The 16,525-nt window shown below is 46.9% G+C and overlaps 1 protein-coding gene and 1 pseudogene across 10 annotated transcripts in view; one reads left to right on the top strand and one right to left on the bottom strand.

Annotated features, from left to right (window-relative positions):
- The window catches only part of LOC144508681 (copine-1-like), a 102,191-nt gene that overhangs the window by 13,530 nt on the left and 72,136 nt on the right, over positions 1-16,525 (bottom strand). For 7 of the 10 annotated variants that reach the window (XM_078236938.1, XM_078236936.1, XM_078236934.1 and 4 more), the window contains 7 exons: positions 11,586-11,765; positions 9,644-9,718; positions 8,784-8,855; positions 6,861-6,944; positions 3,791-3,880; positions 2,736-2,834; positions 1,339-1,425 (listed from right to left, as the gene is read on the bottom strand). In XM_078236938.1, coding sequence (XP_078093064.1) covers positions 1,339-1,425; positions 2,736-2,834; positions 3,791-3,880; positions 6,861-6,944; positions 8,784-8,855; positions 9,644-9,718; positions 11,586-11,765 — 687 coding nt within the window. Of the gene's footprint in view, positions 1-1,338; positions 1,426-2,735; positions 2,835-2,882; positions 2,979-3,790; positions 3,881-6,860; positions 6,945-8,783; positions 8,856-9,643; positions 9,719-11,585; positions 11,766-16,525 lie in introns of all 10 variants that reach the window. The other 3 variants (XM_078236943.1, XM_078236935.1, XM_078236944.1) reach the window with 1 other exon arrangement.
- Positions 7,855-8,055, top strand: LOC144508826 (U2 spliceosomal RNA; annotated as a pseudogene).

Genomic DNA, 16,525 nt, shown 5'->3' with positions numbered 1-16,525 from the left:
TGGGATCGCTTAGCCTATCGCCACTTCTGCTGTTTGGCACGCAAGTGGTCCTGTCTTGTAGTTTCACCAGGTCTATACAGATTTTTTGCCCAGTTTTGTGTTGCTATATCCGTTAGAAATCTGTCCCATTCAGCACAATGACAGAGCCACACAACAACACAATGAAGCACATCCTCAATGGTGAGACTTTGGGCCGGATTTTCTGGCCGCACTCACCCCAAGGCCGGAAAATCCAAGGTCAATGGACCGTTGCATGCTCCACCCCCGCCCACTATGATTCCCGTGGTGGGCGGGACGGGAAAATTCCACCCTTTTGTCTCCACGAGGACTGTGCGATGCTCCGACCAGTGGTGTCATGGACAGATGAATCTGCCACAGATAGATTGGTGAGGTTTGCACCTGCCGCAGACCCAGCCCAGCAGGCATGTCCTTTAGGATTCACACAGTTTGGTCAGTAGTGGAGCTATCAAACCACCCTTGGTGATGGCCGTTCTTGGGTGATGAAGTCCCTCACCCACTGACTTGATACCATGAGACATCATGGAGTCTCAAATCAATGTTGAGGACTCCCATGGCAATCCCCTCCCGACTGTATACCACTTGCCACCACCTCTGGTGAATCTGCCATGCTGGTGTGACAGGACATAGCCAGGGATGGTGATGGCGGTGCCTGGGACATTATCTGTAATGTATAATTCCGTGAGTATGACTGTCAGGCTGTTGCTTGACTAGCCTGTGACACAGCTCTCCCAATTTTGGCACTTGCCCCCAGATGCCACTAAGGAGGGCTTTGCAGGGTTGACAGGATTGGGTGTCCTGTTGTATTTCTGGTGTCTAGGTCAGAGCTAGGTGGATTGTTTGGTTTCATTCCTTCCAGTTTCATAGCAGTTTGATACAACTGTGGGATTTCAGAGGATATTTTAGAGTCAACCACATTGCTGTGGCTCTGCAGTCACATGTAGACCAGACCGGGTAAATACGGCAGATTTCCTTCCCTAAAGGACATTGGTGAACCCATGGGTTTTTACAACAATTAGCAATGTTTTCAAGATCACTATTAGTGAGATTAGCTCTTAATTTTTTATTAATTGAATATAAATTCCACCAGCGTCTGTGATGGGATTTGAACCCGTGTCCCCAGAGGATTAGCCTGGGCCTCGGGATTACTTGTCCAGTAACATTCCCACTATGCCACCGTCTCCTGTTCCCATGTAACAGGGTTGAGGGGCTGAATGGCCACCTCCTACTCCAGTGCAGCCAATCAGCATCCCTTTATAAGAGTAAACTGTCCCACAAATTCAGGTATCTCCCAGGTAACTCGTTTGAGGATTTATGTACCTTACAGGATCGAACCCGAACGACGCCAGAATTCTTGTAGCTTTTCTTCTTCTTCTGCTTCTCAGGGTGAATGCAGTCAAACTCGATCTTCAGGAGAGAAACATACCAATCAGTACTTAGAATCATAGAATCCCTACAGTACAGAAAGAGGCCATTCGGCCCATCGAGTCTGCACCGACCACAATCCCACCCAGGCCCTACCCCCATATCCCTACATATTTTACCCGTTAATCCCTCTAATCTACGCACCTCAGGACACTAAGGGGCAATTTTAGCATGGCCAATCAACCTAACCTGCACATCTTTGGACTGTGGGAGGAAACCGGAGCACCCGGAGGAAACCCACGCAGGTACAAGGAGAATGTGCAAACTCCACACAGACAGTGACCCAAACTGGGAATCGAACCCAGGTCCTGGAGCTGTGAAGCAGCAGTGCTAACCACTGTGCTACCGTGCCGCCCCACTTCACTCAGAACCGGACCCTCCCCCCTCACCTCTGGCTTCCTCAGGTTGGATAGAGCAATACAAGCTTTCCTTCTGAATCTGTGACCATCACTGGACTCCAATTATCCCCCTCCACAATAATAATATCCTGTCGCTAATGTGGCAATATTCTCAGAACCTTCCCTTTTTCCACGCGCACTGCCCCATTCCCCCCCAAGAAGCTCAAACATGATGATCTCTCGAGTTAGAGCGTTCATCTCCATCATATTATCCATTCTTACGCAGCATTCAGATCAATGGGACTCCTGGTTTCTCTTCCTAACACAATCTGGAGGCTTTAAAAAGCCCCAACACAATGTCACCCTCCGCCTGAGCTGCATGACTACGATGGGCAGAATGGCCGGCTTCGGGTCTGGGCCAATGCGCCGCCAATACCAAGCTTACAAAGCCAGCATCACCCCAACAATGCCAACGTGATTTTCATCTCCCTCCTCAGCCTTCCCTTGATTGAGACACTAAACTGCATCCATCGCCTGCTGAAAGTGTGCTGAATTGGCCCGCTTGTGTCTGTTGGTGACACAACCCTCCTCCTTACTGCAGGGTTATAAAAACAGAGGAAGGGGAAAGGACAAAAGGGAGAAAGGAGGAGAGAGTTGGAGGGGGAGCACGAGAGAGTGCGAGTACAAGTGTGAAAAAAGCACATGCCCATGCATGTGTGTGCATGTACATGTGTGTGCATGTGTGTGTGTACACATGAACAAGCGCCATTGGGAGGGGAGGGAAAAGCACAAACAGAGAATTATAAATTTACAGAAGGACACTGCCTAATTTTACAATAACTGTAAACAACAGATCAACATCTACAGAGGGAGCACGGAGTTATTCCAGAATGGTTTTATAGAGAAGAATATACCATTTGTAAAGACTAGAGAGAGAAATAAGGAAATTCTCACCGGACTCCCAGATTCCACTTGCTGTAGTTTAGAGAAGTTAGTTTCAAAAAGGCCTATCAGGTCATGTGAGCCGTCACCATCATAGTCAGAGCAGCTGACCTACAAGGAAAGAGGGCAGCCAATAAGGATAGTTAGAGAGAGGCTCACCACTTGGTTCTGTGCTTCCAACAGCTTCTGAAGTGGAACAGTGAATTCCCCTATCAAATCTGAACCCGTGCTTTCATCCTTATCGTTACAAGCCACCTGATATCAAACAAACATGGAGTCAGTGTAGCAACAACATCAGAAATCTCCCTGGGCACCCGAGAGCTGAAGGTCTGGACCCATCACAGAGGGATAAAACACCCCCGTGACTCACCCTGGGATAAAGCACTAACACCCTACTTGGGGCAAGAATCCCACCAGCCTACTCAGGCGAGAGGGGGAGACAAAGGAAGGCATTTCCATTCTTCAGCCATCACCCAAGTGTCTATCATGCTGGTGTCTGACCCTTAAGGGAAACTGCTGAAAGGTTATTGAGAGTGTCACAGGCGCCCATGGCCTTGTCCACGTCCAATGTCCACCAGTAGCCAGCGAGCCAACGACGGGTTCGCAACCAGTGAGCCAACGACGGGTTCGTAACCAGCTAGAATGGGAGCAGGCTGGAGCTCAAGTAGCCAAGTAGCTTCCAACCTGCACTCTCTTCAATATGTAACTGGAGCCAATGCAGATGGAGGGAGCTAAAGTACAGATCAGCCATGTTCTCACCGTACGGCAGAGCAGGTTGGAGGGCTGAATGGCTTCCTCCTGCTCCTGTGGTTCAGGCCACGGAATAGCCAAGGAACTGAGACAGCTTAAAGTCGCATCATTTTGAGCAGAATCGTCAGTGCGTGAACTCCTCAGTAACACATTCAGCTCCTTCAACTACAACAGCCTATTCCCCATCAATCACCGGCGCCAGTGTTGTACATACACTGAATTCCTGCACTGCCTAACTCACAAACACAACAAACATCCTGGAATATAAGGGGTGCTCCACTATTCACTGTAGAAAGCACAGAAAAAGACACCCATACCTTAATGGGGTTCTCCATATCTCCGTTACACAGCGACTGCAAGGAGACAGAAAATGTTTTCCAGTTCGGATTCAGGTTGTTCTTAATGACCTGCAACCGAGAAACAGTGGAGTCAGGAGAATGATGCCAGAACCTGCCCAGTGTGTACATTCTTTACCACAATCAGCCGAGAATCTTACAGCACAGGAGGCCATTCAGCCCATTGTGTCAGTGTCAGCCCTTTGAAATACCTATCCATTAGTCCCACTCCATTGCTCCTTCCCCTGCAAATATTCACCATTCAGGAGATCTTATCCAATTCCTTTTGGAAAGTTACTTGCAACCTGCTCCCAGCACCCTCTCACCGAGTGCAGTCCAGATCACAACATTAATTCTCACCAACCCTCTGCTGCTTTCATCACTTATTTGTGATGTCTTAGAATCTTAGAAACCCTACAGTGTAGAAAGAGGCCATTCGGCCCATCGAGTCTACACCGACCACAATCCCACCCAGGCCCTACCCCCATATCCCTACATATTTACCCACTAATCCCTCTAATCTACACATCCCAGGACACTAAGGGCAATTTTAGCACGACCAATCAACCTAACCCGCACATCTTTGGACTATGGGAGGAAACCGGAGCACCCGGAGGAAACCCACGCAGACACGAGGAGAATGTGCAAACTCCACACAGACAGTGACCCAAGCCGGGAATCGAACTCAGGTCCCTGGAGCTGTGAAGCAGCAGTGCTAACCACTGTACTACCGTGCCGCCCTGGAAGGGTAACTAGATGGCCCCTTGTGCCATCTCGTTACCTGCCAGTGCAGATAGTATCTCCCTATTCACCATCAATCCCCCTCACTACTTTTAATATCTTGGTTCAATCATCCCTTAATCTTCCCTGCTCCAAGATAAACAATTCCAGCGCTCCAGCCCGTTGCCCTCCTCCCGTTGCCCTCCTCCAGAAGAAGTCAAAGATGAGAAGTCAAAGAGGGTGGCAGTGGAAGGGTGTGTTTCTGAATGGAGGGCTGTGACAAGTGGCGTTCCTCAGGGATCAGTGCTGGGACCTTTGCTGTTTGTAATATATATATATATATATAAATGATTTGGAGGAAAATGCAGACGACACAAAGGTTGGTGGATTTGCGGACAGCGATGAGGACCATCAGAGGATACAGCAGGATATAGATCAGTTGGAGACTTGGGCGGAGAGATGGCAGATGGAGTTTATGGAGGTAATGCATTTTGGAAGGTCTAATACAGATAGGAAATATACAGTAAATGGCAGAACCCTTCAGAGTATTGATAGGGCAAAGGGATCTGGGTGTACAGGTACACAGGTCACTGAAAGTGGCAATGCAGGTGGAGAAGGTAGTCAAGAAGACATATGGCATGCTTGCCTTCATCGGCCAGGGTATTGAGTTTAAAAATTGGCAAGTCATGTTGCAGCTTTATAGAACCTTAGTTAGGCCGCACTTAGAATATAATGTTCAATTCTGGTCGCCACATTACCAGAAGGATGTGGAGGCTTTGGAGAGGGTACAGAAAAGATTTACCAGGATGTTGCCTGGTATGGAGGGCATTAGCTATGAGGAGAGGTTGGAGAAACTTGGTTTGTTCTCACTGGAGCGACGGAGGTTGAGGGGAGACCTGATAGAAATCTACAAGATTATGGGAGGCATGGACAGAGTGGATAGTCAGAAGCTTTACCCCAGGGTGGAAGAGTCAATTACTAGGGGGCATAGGTTTAAGGTGCGAGGGGCAAGGTTTAAAGGAGATGTACGAGGCAGACTTTTTTTTTTTTACACAGAGTGTAGTGGGTGCCTGGAACTCGTTGCCGGGGGAGGTAGTGGAACCGGATAAGTTAGTGACTTTTAAGGGGCGTCTTGACAAATACATGAATAGGATGGGAATAGAGGGATATGGTCCCCGGAAGGGTAGGGGGTTTTAGTTCAGTCGGGCAGCATGGTCGGTGCAGGCTTGGAGGGTCGAAGGGCCTGTTCCTGTGCTATAATTTTCTTTGTTCTGCCTACTCCTGGTACCCCACTGCTGCTGCACTGTACCCCACTCCTATAACTCAAGTCTCCCATCTTGTGTACGGAATTATCTCTGTTCTGTAAATTTTATCCAGCAGCTGGGGTGCCAGGGAACACCCTGAACCTGAACTAACTGGAATTTCTGACTTCCACCTGAAACCATCCCGTAACTTCCCAAACGGCAGAGAGTTCAGCCCTGGCTGTCACTCTCTAACCCCCAGGAGATCGACAAACAAACCTTACTTCCCAGAGATTACTGAAAACGGAAAGTGAAGCCACCACATACAAAAGACAATCACACTAAACATTATGCAATCACATCAGCTTTATAACAATCACATGTTGCCCAAAATTAGAATAAGACTGGGTCTCCTCAGTATTGAAGCAAAAATCACTTTTTAAGACATTTTAGAATTTTTCTTCTTTATTCATTCATGGGATATGGGCATTGCTGGCTGGCCAGTATTTATTGCCCATCCCTAGTTGCCCTTGGAGGGCAGTGAGAGTCAACCACATTGCTGTGGCTCTGGAGTCATATGTAGGCCAGACCGGGTAAAGACAGCAGATTTCCTTCCCTAAAGGATATTAGTGAACCAGATGGGTTTTTCTGACAATTGACAATGGTTTCATGGTCATCAGTAGATTCTTAATTCCAGATTTTAAAAAAGTTGAATTCAAATTCCACCATCTGCCGTGACAGGATTTGAACTCAGGTCACGAGAACATTAGCTGAGTTTCTGGATTAATAGTCTAGCGATAATACCACAAGGCCACTGTTTCCCCCTGTATTGACAGTGTAAATTATGTTGCTGCGTTTGTAATCTACAGGCCTGGACCCAGAACCCAGAAAATGTGGATTCACTAGACTAATGCCTCCCCATAGAATGAAATGTATAGAAATAGATATACATGCAAAGGGCTGTGGAGAAAGAGTGGACTGAATTAGATAGCTCTTTGAAAAATACAGCAAAGACACAATGGGGCAAACAGCCTTCTTCTGGTGCCTCGAGAATGTTACAGGTTGTATTGGTTACATTAGGAAGTCCTTACCTCTGATCTGTAAGCTAGCTGCCACTTATCACCATCTCCCTGTCTGTACAGTTCCAGAAAAGGATCAGATTTCCCCATGAAATCCTTTGAAAAGATTTAAAGGAAAATTAAGTTCACCAAAAAAAAAATTCAAACAGTCGACACATTCAAACCTTCCCACCAATGCCAGACTAAATGATTTATCTTGAGCTTGTTAAGGTCATGTACATTCAGGGTTAGGATCAACCAGTCTCAGGGTCAGCTCAGACTAGGTTTAGATTTCGACAAGGTGCTGACACTCTGCCCTCTTCACTGCACCAGCCATAGACTTTAAACCCATTTTATCAGCTCATCCAGTGCACCAGTGGGCACCAAAGTGCCCACGGAGTGTGGAATCAGGGTGAGTGAAAGTCACAGCCACGATGGCACTGCACTGCCAAGTAGCGAGGAAAGACATTCATCTCCATCACTCCTGCACTCAACTCAAACCCAGGTCTGCAAAGTAAACAAAACTACAACAGAAAATGCTGGATAAACTCAGCAAATCTGGCAGCATCTGTAGAGAGTGAAGCAGTGTCAATGTTTCAGGTCCAGTATGACACTACAGAAGGGTCATGTGGATTCAGAACGTTAACTCTGTTTCTCACTCCACAGATGTTGCCAGACCTGCTGAGATATTCCAGCATTTTCTGCTCTTATTTCAGATTTCCAGCATCCGCAGTGTTTTGCTTTAATTTGACTGGACAGTTTGTTCGTCACTCAAGCCCTCTGAAGGAGTGTTTCAGATTCAACCTGTAACTCACTCTCAGGGTGCCAGCATCACTGATAAAACCAGTGAAGAGAAAGGAATAGCCGTAACTGGCAGCTCCTGAGGCCAAGATACAGAAGGCATTGGCAGAAATCCACAACCACCCAACTGTAAGGTGAGAGCATGTGGATTGAGACGGGGGAGAGAAATGGGCTGATTAATCAACTCAGGGCGAGGTTTACAATTAGCTCTGAAATCAGTGAGCAAGTCTCTTCTCGGCCTTTTGGCTAAGATCAAGTGTAGTATGGATTGGATTCTGCACTTGGTTGAGGTCATTAGGTTACACTGAAGCTTCATATGTTTCATATGAAGCAATTTTTAAGCTGCATCTCGGCCTTTTGGCTAAGATGCAAATGAGCTCAAGTCTTGGAGGAGGTGTTGCTTTGCTCCTCCAATCAACTTGGCTCATGTAGATCAGGCCCAGGACAGGGTGGTTGGGTCGCTCGCCCTGTCTTGTCAGCCTGGATCTGAAATGTCTCAACTTGTTGAGACTTTGAATTGGATTTGATTTGATTGAATTGGAAAAGTATAAAATAAAAAAAATCAGTGAGCAAGTCTCTGCTTTACTACCAGTCAGGGAAGGGCCTGTTCCATCAGGAAGGTGGGACAACACCCATACACAACCCTCTCATTGTGTTCCTTCTTCCCGGGAGACACACTCATCATTGAGTGAGGGGAAGATGAAATTGAGGTATACAAGATGATGAAAGGTATGGATAAATTAGACATCGAGCAGATGCTTCCTCTTGTGGGACCTTCTAGGACGGGAGGTCATATAGTCTTAGGATAAGGGGCAGCAAATTTAAAACAGAGTTGAGGAGAAACCACTTCTCCCAAAGGGTTGCGAATCTGTGGAATTCGCTCCCCCAAAGTGCGGTGGATGCTGGGATAGTGCGAAAATTTGAGGAGTTAGACAGATTTTTAATTGGTAATGGGGTGAAGGGTTATGGGGAGAAGGCAGGAAAATGGGGATGAGGAACATATCAGCCATGATTGAATGGCGGAGCGGATTCGATGGACCGAATGGCCTAATTCTGCTCCTATATCTTATGAATTATCATTGCTTTCCGTTACAACCGCCCTTCACAAGTGAAGGATGGTGTCTATCACAAAACCCTGAGTGTGTTCTTCAGCACCTTGTTGTCCAGGTTTCTCGCTTCTATTTGTAGAACTGCTGCCCGTTTATCCTGCATCTCCTCTGCTATCACCTGGTCACAGAAATAAAAAGAATCACATCAGAATTTGAATCGCACATACACAACTGGATTTCTGCAGGATGTTCTGGTACACCTTTCATCGGGGAATTTAATCAGAGGATGCAGCAAACTCTACCCACCCTCCCTCCCTCCCCAGGGCCCCAAGAGCTCCACCCATGACAGATATAGAGTAAAGCTTTCTCTACATGCTCACAAAAAAACATGCCTGGCCTGGCTGCACTAGTGTCATGTCCCACATCAACTGCCCCAAGAACTCGGATTGCCAGTTCAGTTTCTCTTGTGGACTTTTATGAATTAGATTCCAGGAGATTACAGTCCTGAGTAACCTTTCAGCCTTTTAGTTTAAACTGGAGTACAATGAGATTCCAGAGACACAGGGCTAAACACAACTCCCTATACAATCCCTTAATCAACTCGCACGCACTCTGATGAACAAGAATGTGGTAACTATAATCAGTTGATACGATTGTGAATTTGAAGGTATATACACCGCCAAAAAGAAAGAGCATAAAGGCTTAAAAATATTCAACATATTGATTCAAGATAATCTACTGACTCAACTGATTATTCTCTCATCAAAATAATCCAAACGCCAAGGTTACGCAGCCTTCATTTCTACACAACTGTACTTGCTGGAGCAAGCACACAACTACTTCACAACTAGAGATCAAAGCAGACAAGGGACCAAGCGAACCTGTGGAGCACGTGGATGCTCTTTGCATTAGCAGAGGGCACGGAGTGGGTGCGGAGTGGGGGGGGGGGAGGGGGGAATTACTTACGGTGATGTTCCCCTTTCCAGCCAGCTTCCCCTTTTTCAACTGCAGAGGGCGAGTGAACGTCTTACTGGAGACAATCTGGGAAAAAGAAGGAGTGTCTCAATGAGATGGCTGGTGTATCAATCCCACACAAATCCCACTGCCCCATTTCTTGCCCAGAGCACTCCCTCTCAAACACGTATCCGTGCTTTCCCTAAAGAATGCAATGGTGTTTGTTTCAGCCACTCCCTGTGACAAAACAATACACATTGTTAGAGCTTGAAAATTCATTTCTGAAACTTCTCTCCTGTTGCTCATAATTGTAATTTTAAATTGTTCTCCCCTCATTCCCAACTCCTCAACCGGGGGAAACGTTTCCATAAGCTAGACCATAAGATATAGGAACAGAATTAGGCCATTTGGCCCACCGAGTCTACTCCGCCATTCAGTCATGGCTGATATGATTCACATCCCCATTCATCACCAAACCTCGTTTAAAAATCTCTATTAAATCTCCTCTTGGCCTTCACTGCTTTACTGGCAATAGTCCCAGTCTCTCCTTGCAACTTCTGGCATCATTCCACCGCATAGTAATTTGTATTTTAACCATTCCTTGGCAGTGCTGGCCCCATTAGACCCACATCACTGCCACGCAGGAGGCCATTTGGCCCATTGTGTCTGTACTGGCTCTCTAAATGAGTATTATGACTTCATGCCCATTCCCCTGCCTTTGCCCTGCACATTGTTTCTATTCAACTCACAACCTAATGCCGTCTTCAATGCCTTGTTTGAACCTGCATCCACCACACTCCAGCCAGTGCATTCCAGACCCCAACCACTCGCTATGTGAAAACTGGGCGAAAACGTTTTCACCCACATCACATTTGCTTCTTTTGCAAATCACTGTCAATCTGTGCCCTCTTGTTCTTGATCCTTTTACCAGCAGGAACAGTTTCTCCCTGTCTACTCTGTCCAGCCCCCTCATGATTTTGAACATCTCTATCAAATCTCTTAGTCTTCTTCTCTCCAAGGAGAAGAGTCCCAACCTCTCCAATCTATCTTCAAGACTGAAGTTTCTCATCCCTGGGACCATTCTTGCAAACCTCTTCTGCACCGTCTCCAATATGCATTTACATCCTTCCTATAGTGTGGCACCCAGAACTGTACACCATACTCCAGCTGAGGTCTAACTCATGTCTTGTATAAGTTCAGCATAACCTCTGCTCTTGTACTCTGTGCCCCTATTAATACAGCCCAGATATCGTCTGCTTTATTAACTACTTTCTCCATCTGTCATCAATGGTCAATGCACCTATACACCCAGCTCCCTCTGCTCCTGCACCCCCTTAAGAATTGTACCCCTTATTTTATGTTGTCTCTCCATGTTCTTCCCACCAAAATGCATCACCTCACACTTCACACTGAACTTTATCTGCCACCTATCCGCCCACTCCACCAACTTGTTTGTGTCCTTTTGAAGTTCTACACTGTCCTCTTCACAGTTTACAATACTTCCAAGTTGTGTGTCATCTACAAACTTTGAGATTATCCCCTGCGCACCAAGATCCAGATCATTAATATACATCAACACCGACCCCTGGGAAACACCACAAACCTTCCTCCCGCCCGAAAAACATCCATTAACCATTACTCGGTTTCCTATTCTTCAGCCAATTTTGTATCCACGCGGCTACTTTCCCGGCCTCAGACATTTGCAGCATTCAAATTAATCACTCATCTTCAGGAACAGCTGGAGATTAGCAGGTCAGGTGAGAAAAACGACTAAAGTGAAAAAGCAAAAGGGAAATTAAAGCAGACACTTCTCGCATTCCGTCCGCCACCTGGCAGGAATGGCCAGCCCAGCACTTGACTAATATCCAGTAAATATTCCCAGTGAGGGAGCGAGGAAAAGCACGGTGCCTGTAACAACCTGCAGCAAATGGAAACCACACCCAAAGGAGCTCACCTGGCCCAGGGTACACTCCACTCCTCCCAGGTAGTCATCGTCACTCAGATTTGTCGATTTATTGTCAATATCGTAAATGCCAAACTTCAGTTTCTGCACACGTTCAAAGTAATAGTCCACCTCCAGCTTCTTGGCAAATTCAGGGCTCTGGCAGTTTTTCACCCTCTCTGTTCGCTCCAGCTGTTGGGCAGAGACCAAATGGAGTTAGTCATGTTCAACATGCCACCAGGGACAGGGTAGCAAGTCTGCCCTGCCCTGGATTCTATCCAAAGTCAGCTATGGCTCAGCGGGTAGCAAGCATTCTCTTTTCTGAGTCAGAGGGTCATGGGTTCAAGGCCCATTACCGAGGGAGAGCTGCACTGTGAGAGGTGTTGTCTTTCATACAAGACATGAAATCGGGGTTCCGTCTGCCCTCTCAAGTGGATTTTGAAAGATGCCAAGGCATGTTAGAAGAGTAAGAAGTGTTCTTCTCAATGTTCTTGCCAATATTTAACTTTCAACATGGCCTAAAAACCAAGGAGCTGGTCATTTATTTCATTACTGATTGCGGGCACTTGTTGGGCACCAATTAGCTGCAGTGTTTCTGACTTTACAGCAGTGGTAACACTAAATAAAGTACGTCATTGGCTGTAAAGTGCTTTGGGATGTCCTGAGCTTTCATGACCAAACAGCAAGCTGTAACCATCTAAATGATACTGATGCTACTGGCAGGACAGAGATAACCAGCAACAGTTAACAGTGATAGCTACGACAAAGAGAGGTTCAGTCACTGTTTCATCATAAGGGCTTCTGACCTTGCACGCATCAGGACACTTTGCAAGATGACCAATGAGGGGAAAGCAGCAATTTATACTGTATAAAGAAGAAAGTGTCTCGTATCGGTGTACCTGCAAAATGAACTGATGAGTGCATGATGAAAGGCTTTGACATGCCTTTTTTTTCAGCGATATTCAGTCCTGTACTACCAAGCGACTATTTTCTATTTAAGATGTGACTTTCACTTTTGGTTTGCTGTTAATGTGCTTTCCTCAAACCTGCAAACAATACACAATGCGTCTGAGAATCATCACTGTGGGTTTCCTCCGGGTGCTCCGGTTTCCCCCCACAGTCTGAAAGACGTGCTGGTTAGGGGGATTGGCCATGCTAAATTCTCCCTCAGTGTACCCGAACAGGCGCCGGAGTGCGGCGACTAGGGGATTTTCACGGTAATTTCATTGCAGTGTTAATGTAAGCTTACTTGTGACACTAATAAATAAACTTGAACTTTATTCATGTGCAAATACACAATTGCTTGTGTTCCCAGGGGAACCTGACCCAGGGGGAGCAGCCTACCTGGGGGAAGCAACAGTGGCCGTGCCTCTGGCGCAGAGTCCGGCCCGGCAGCTCAGAAGGGTAGGGAAAGGAAGGATGAGCAAACTGACCACAGCACCAAGGTACAGGGAGCCATCCAAGTGGGGGGAGAAACAAAAAATGTAGAAGAAATTGGGGATAGTACACTTTTGGATGCTGTTGGGGGGGACAACTTAGCAGGGGTAAGCCATGGTGTACAGGTCACTGGCTCAGAGTCTGTCCTTGTGGCTCAGAAGGGAAGGGGGGAGAGGAGTAGAGGATTAGTCATTGGGGACTCCATAGTTAAAGGGACGGATAGGAGATTCTGCGGGAACGAGAGAGACTCGCGGTTGGTGTGTTGCCTCCCAGGAGCCAGAGTCCGCGATGTCTCGGATCGTGTTTTCAAAAACCTAAAGGGGGAGGGGGACCAGCCCCAAGTTGTGGTTCACATAGGCACTCAAGACATAGGTAGGAAAAGGGACAGGGATGTAAGGCAGAAATTCAGGGAGTTAGGGTGGAAGCTTAGGGCTAGAACAAACAAAGTTGTTATCTCTGGTTTGTTACCCGTGCCACGTGATAGTGAGGAGAGGAATAGGGAGAGAGAGCAGTTGAACACGTGGTTACAGGGATGGTGCAGGAGGGAGGGATTCAGATACCTGGACAATTGGGGCTCTTTCTGGGGTAGGTGGGACCTCTACAAACAGGATGGTCTGCACTTGAACCAGAGGGGTACCAATACCTTGGGGGGGAAATTTGCTAATGCTCTTCGGGAGGGTTTAAACTAATTCAGCAGGGGGGTGGGTACCTGAACACAGAACACAGAACAGTACAGCACAGAACAGGCCCTTCGGCCCACGATGTTGTGCCGAGCTTTATCTGAAACCAAGATCAAGCTATCCCACTCCCTATCATCCTGGTGTGCTCCATGTGCCTATCCAATAACCGCTTAAATGTTTCTAAAGTGTCTGACTCCACTATCACTGCAGGCAGTCCATTCCACACCCCAACCACTCTCTGCGTAAAGAACCTACCTCTGATATCCGTCCTGTATCTCCCACCACGAACCCTATAGTTATGCCCCCTTGTAATAGCTCCATCCACCCGAGGAAATAGTCTTTGAACGTTCACTCTATCTATCCCCTCCATCATTTTATACACCTCTATTAAGTCTCCCCTCAGCCTCCTCCGCTCCAGAGAGAACAGCCCTAGCTCCCTCAACCTTTCCTCATATGACCTACCCTCCAAACCAGGCAGCATCCTGGTAAATCTCCTCTGCACTCTTTCCAGCGCTTCCACATCCTTCTTATAGTGAGGTGACCAGAACTGCACACAATATTCCAAATGTGGTCTCACCAAGGCCCTGTACAGTTGCAGCATAACCCCACGGCTCTTAAACTCCAACCCCCTGTTAATAAAAGCTAACACACTATAGGCCTTCTTCACAGCTCTATCCACTTGACTGGCAACTTTTAGAGATCTGTGGATATGGACCCCAAGATCTCTCTGTTCCTCCACAGAATTCAGAACCCTACCTTTGACCCTGTAATCCACATTTAAATTTGTCCTACCAAAATGAATCACCTCACATTTATTAGGGTTAAACTCCATTTGCCATTTTTCAGCCCAGCTTTGCATCCTATCTATGTCTCTTTGCAGCCTACAACAGCCCTCCACCTCATCCACTACTCCACCAATCTTGGTGTCATCAGCAAATTTACTGACCCACCCTTCAGCCCCCTCCTCTAAGTCATTAATAAAAATCACAAAGAGCAGAGGACCAAGCACTGATCCCTGCGGCACACCGCTAGCAACCTGCCTCCAATCCGAAAATTTTCCATCGACCACCACCCTCTGTCTTCGGTCAGACAGCCAGTTACCTATCCAATCGGCCAACTTTCCCTCTATCCCACACCTCCTCACTTTCATCATAAGCCGACCATGGGGGACCTTATCAAACGCCTTACTAAAATCCATGTATATGACATCAACTGCCCTACCTTCATCAACACACTTAGTTACCTCCTCAAAAAATTCTATCAAATTTGTGAGGCACGACTTGCCCTTCACGAATCCGTGCTGCCTATCTCGGATTAATCCGCATCTTTCTAAATGGTCGTAAATCCCATCCCTAAGGACCCTTTCCATGAATTGTAGCTCCAGTGTACAGGAGGTTGAGAGTAGTGAGGTCATGGATGAGGTTTCAGGGTCGCAGGAGTGTACTGGCAGGCAGGAAGGTGGTTTGAAGTGTGTATACTTCAACGCCAGGAGCATCCGGAATAAGGTGGGTGAACTTGCAGCATGGGTTGGTACCTGGGATTTCGATGTTGTGGCCATCTCGGAGACATGGATAGAGCAGGGACAGGAATGGTTGTTGCAGGTTCCAGGGTTTAGATGTTTCAGTAAGTGCAGGGAAGGTGGTAAAAGAGGGGGAGGTGTGGCATTGTTAGTCTAGGACAGTATTACGGTGGCAGAAAGGATATTTGATGAGGACTCGTCTACTGAGGTAGTTTGGGCTGAGGTTAGAAACAGGAAAGGAGAGGTCACCCTGTTGTGAGTTTTTTATAGACCTCTGAAAAGTTCCAGAGATGTAGAGGAAAAGATTGCAAAGATGATTCTGGATAGGAGCGAAAGTAACAGGGTAGTTGTACTGGGGACTTTAACTTTACAAATATTGACTGGAAAAGTTATAGTTCAAGTACTTTAGAGGGGTCAGTTTTTGTCCAATGTGTGCAGGAGGGTTTCCTGACACAGTATGTAGATAGACCAACAAGAGGCGAGGCCACATTGGATTTGGTACTGGGTAATGAACCAGGCCAGGTGTTAGATTTGGAGGTAAGTGAGCACTTTGGTGACAGTGACCACAATTCGATTACGTTTACCTTAGCAATGGAAAGGGATAGGTATATACCAAAGGGCAAGAGTTATAGCTGGGGGAAAGGAAATTATGATGCGATTAGGCGAGATTTAGGTGGCATAGGTTGGGGAAGGAAACTGCAGGGGATGGGCACAATTGTAGCGTGGAACTTGTTCAAGGAACAGCTACTACGCGTCCTTGATAAATATGTACCTGTCAGGCAGGGAGGAAGCAGTCGTATGAGGGAATCGTGGTTTACTAAGGAGGTTGAATCTCTTGTGAAGAGGAAGAAGGAGACTTATGTTAAGATGAGACGTGAAGGCTCAGTTAGGGCACTTGAGAGTTACAAGTTAGCCAGGAAGGACCTAAACAAAGAGTTAAGAGCCAGGAGGGGACATGAGAAGTCTTTGGCAGGTAGGATCAAGGAAAACCCTAAAGCTTTCTATAGGTATGTCAGGAGTAAAAGAATGACTAGGGTAAGATTAGGGCCAGTCAAGGACAGTCGTGGGAAGTTGTGCATGGAGTGTGAAGAGATAGGAGAGACACTAAATGAATATTTTTCGTTGGTATTCACACTGGAGAGGGACAGTGTTGTCGAGGGGAGTACTGAGATGCAGGCTGTTAGACTGGATGGGATTCATGTTCATAAGGAGGAGGTGTTAGCAATTCTGGATAGGGTAAAAATAGATAAGTCCCTTGGGCCGGATGGGATTTAGCCTAGGATTATCTGGGAGGCTAGAGAGGAGATTGCAGAGCC

Source organism: Mustelus asterias, chromosome 20 (assembly GCF_964213995.1).
Source record: "Mustelus asterias chromosome 20, sMusAst1.hap1.1, whole genome shotgun sequence".
Taxonomy (NCBI): Eukaryota; Metazoa; Chordata; class Chondrichthyes; order Carcharhiniformes; family Triakidae; genus Mustelus; species Mustelus asterias.
This window is presented reverse-complemented; position numbering and strand designations above follow the sequence as displayed.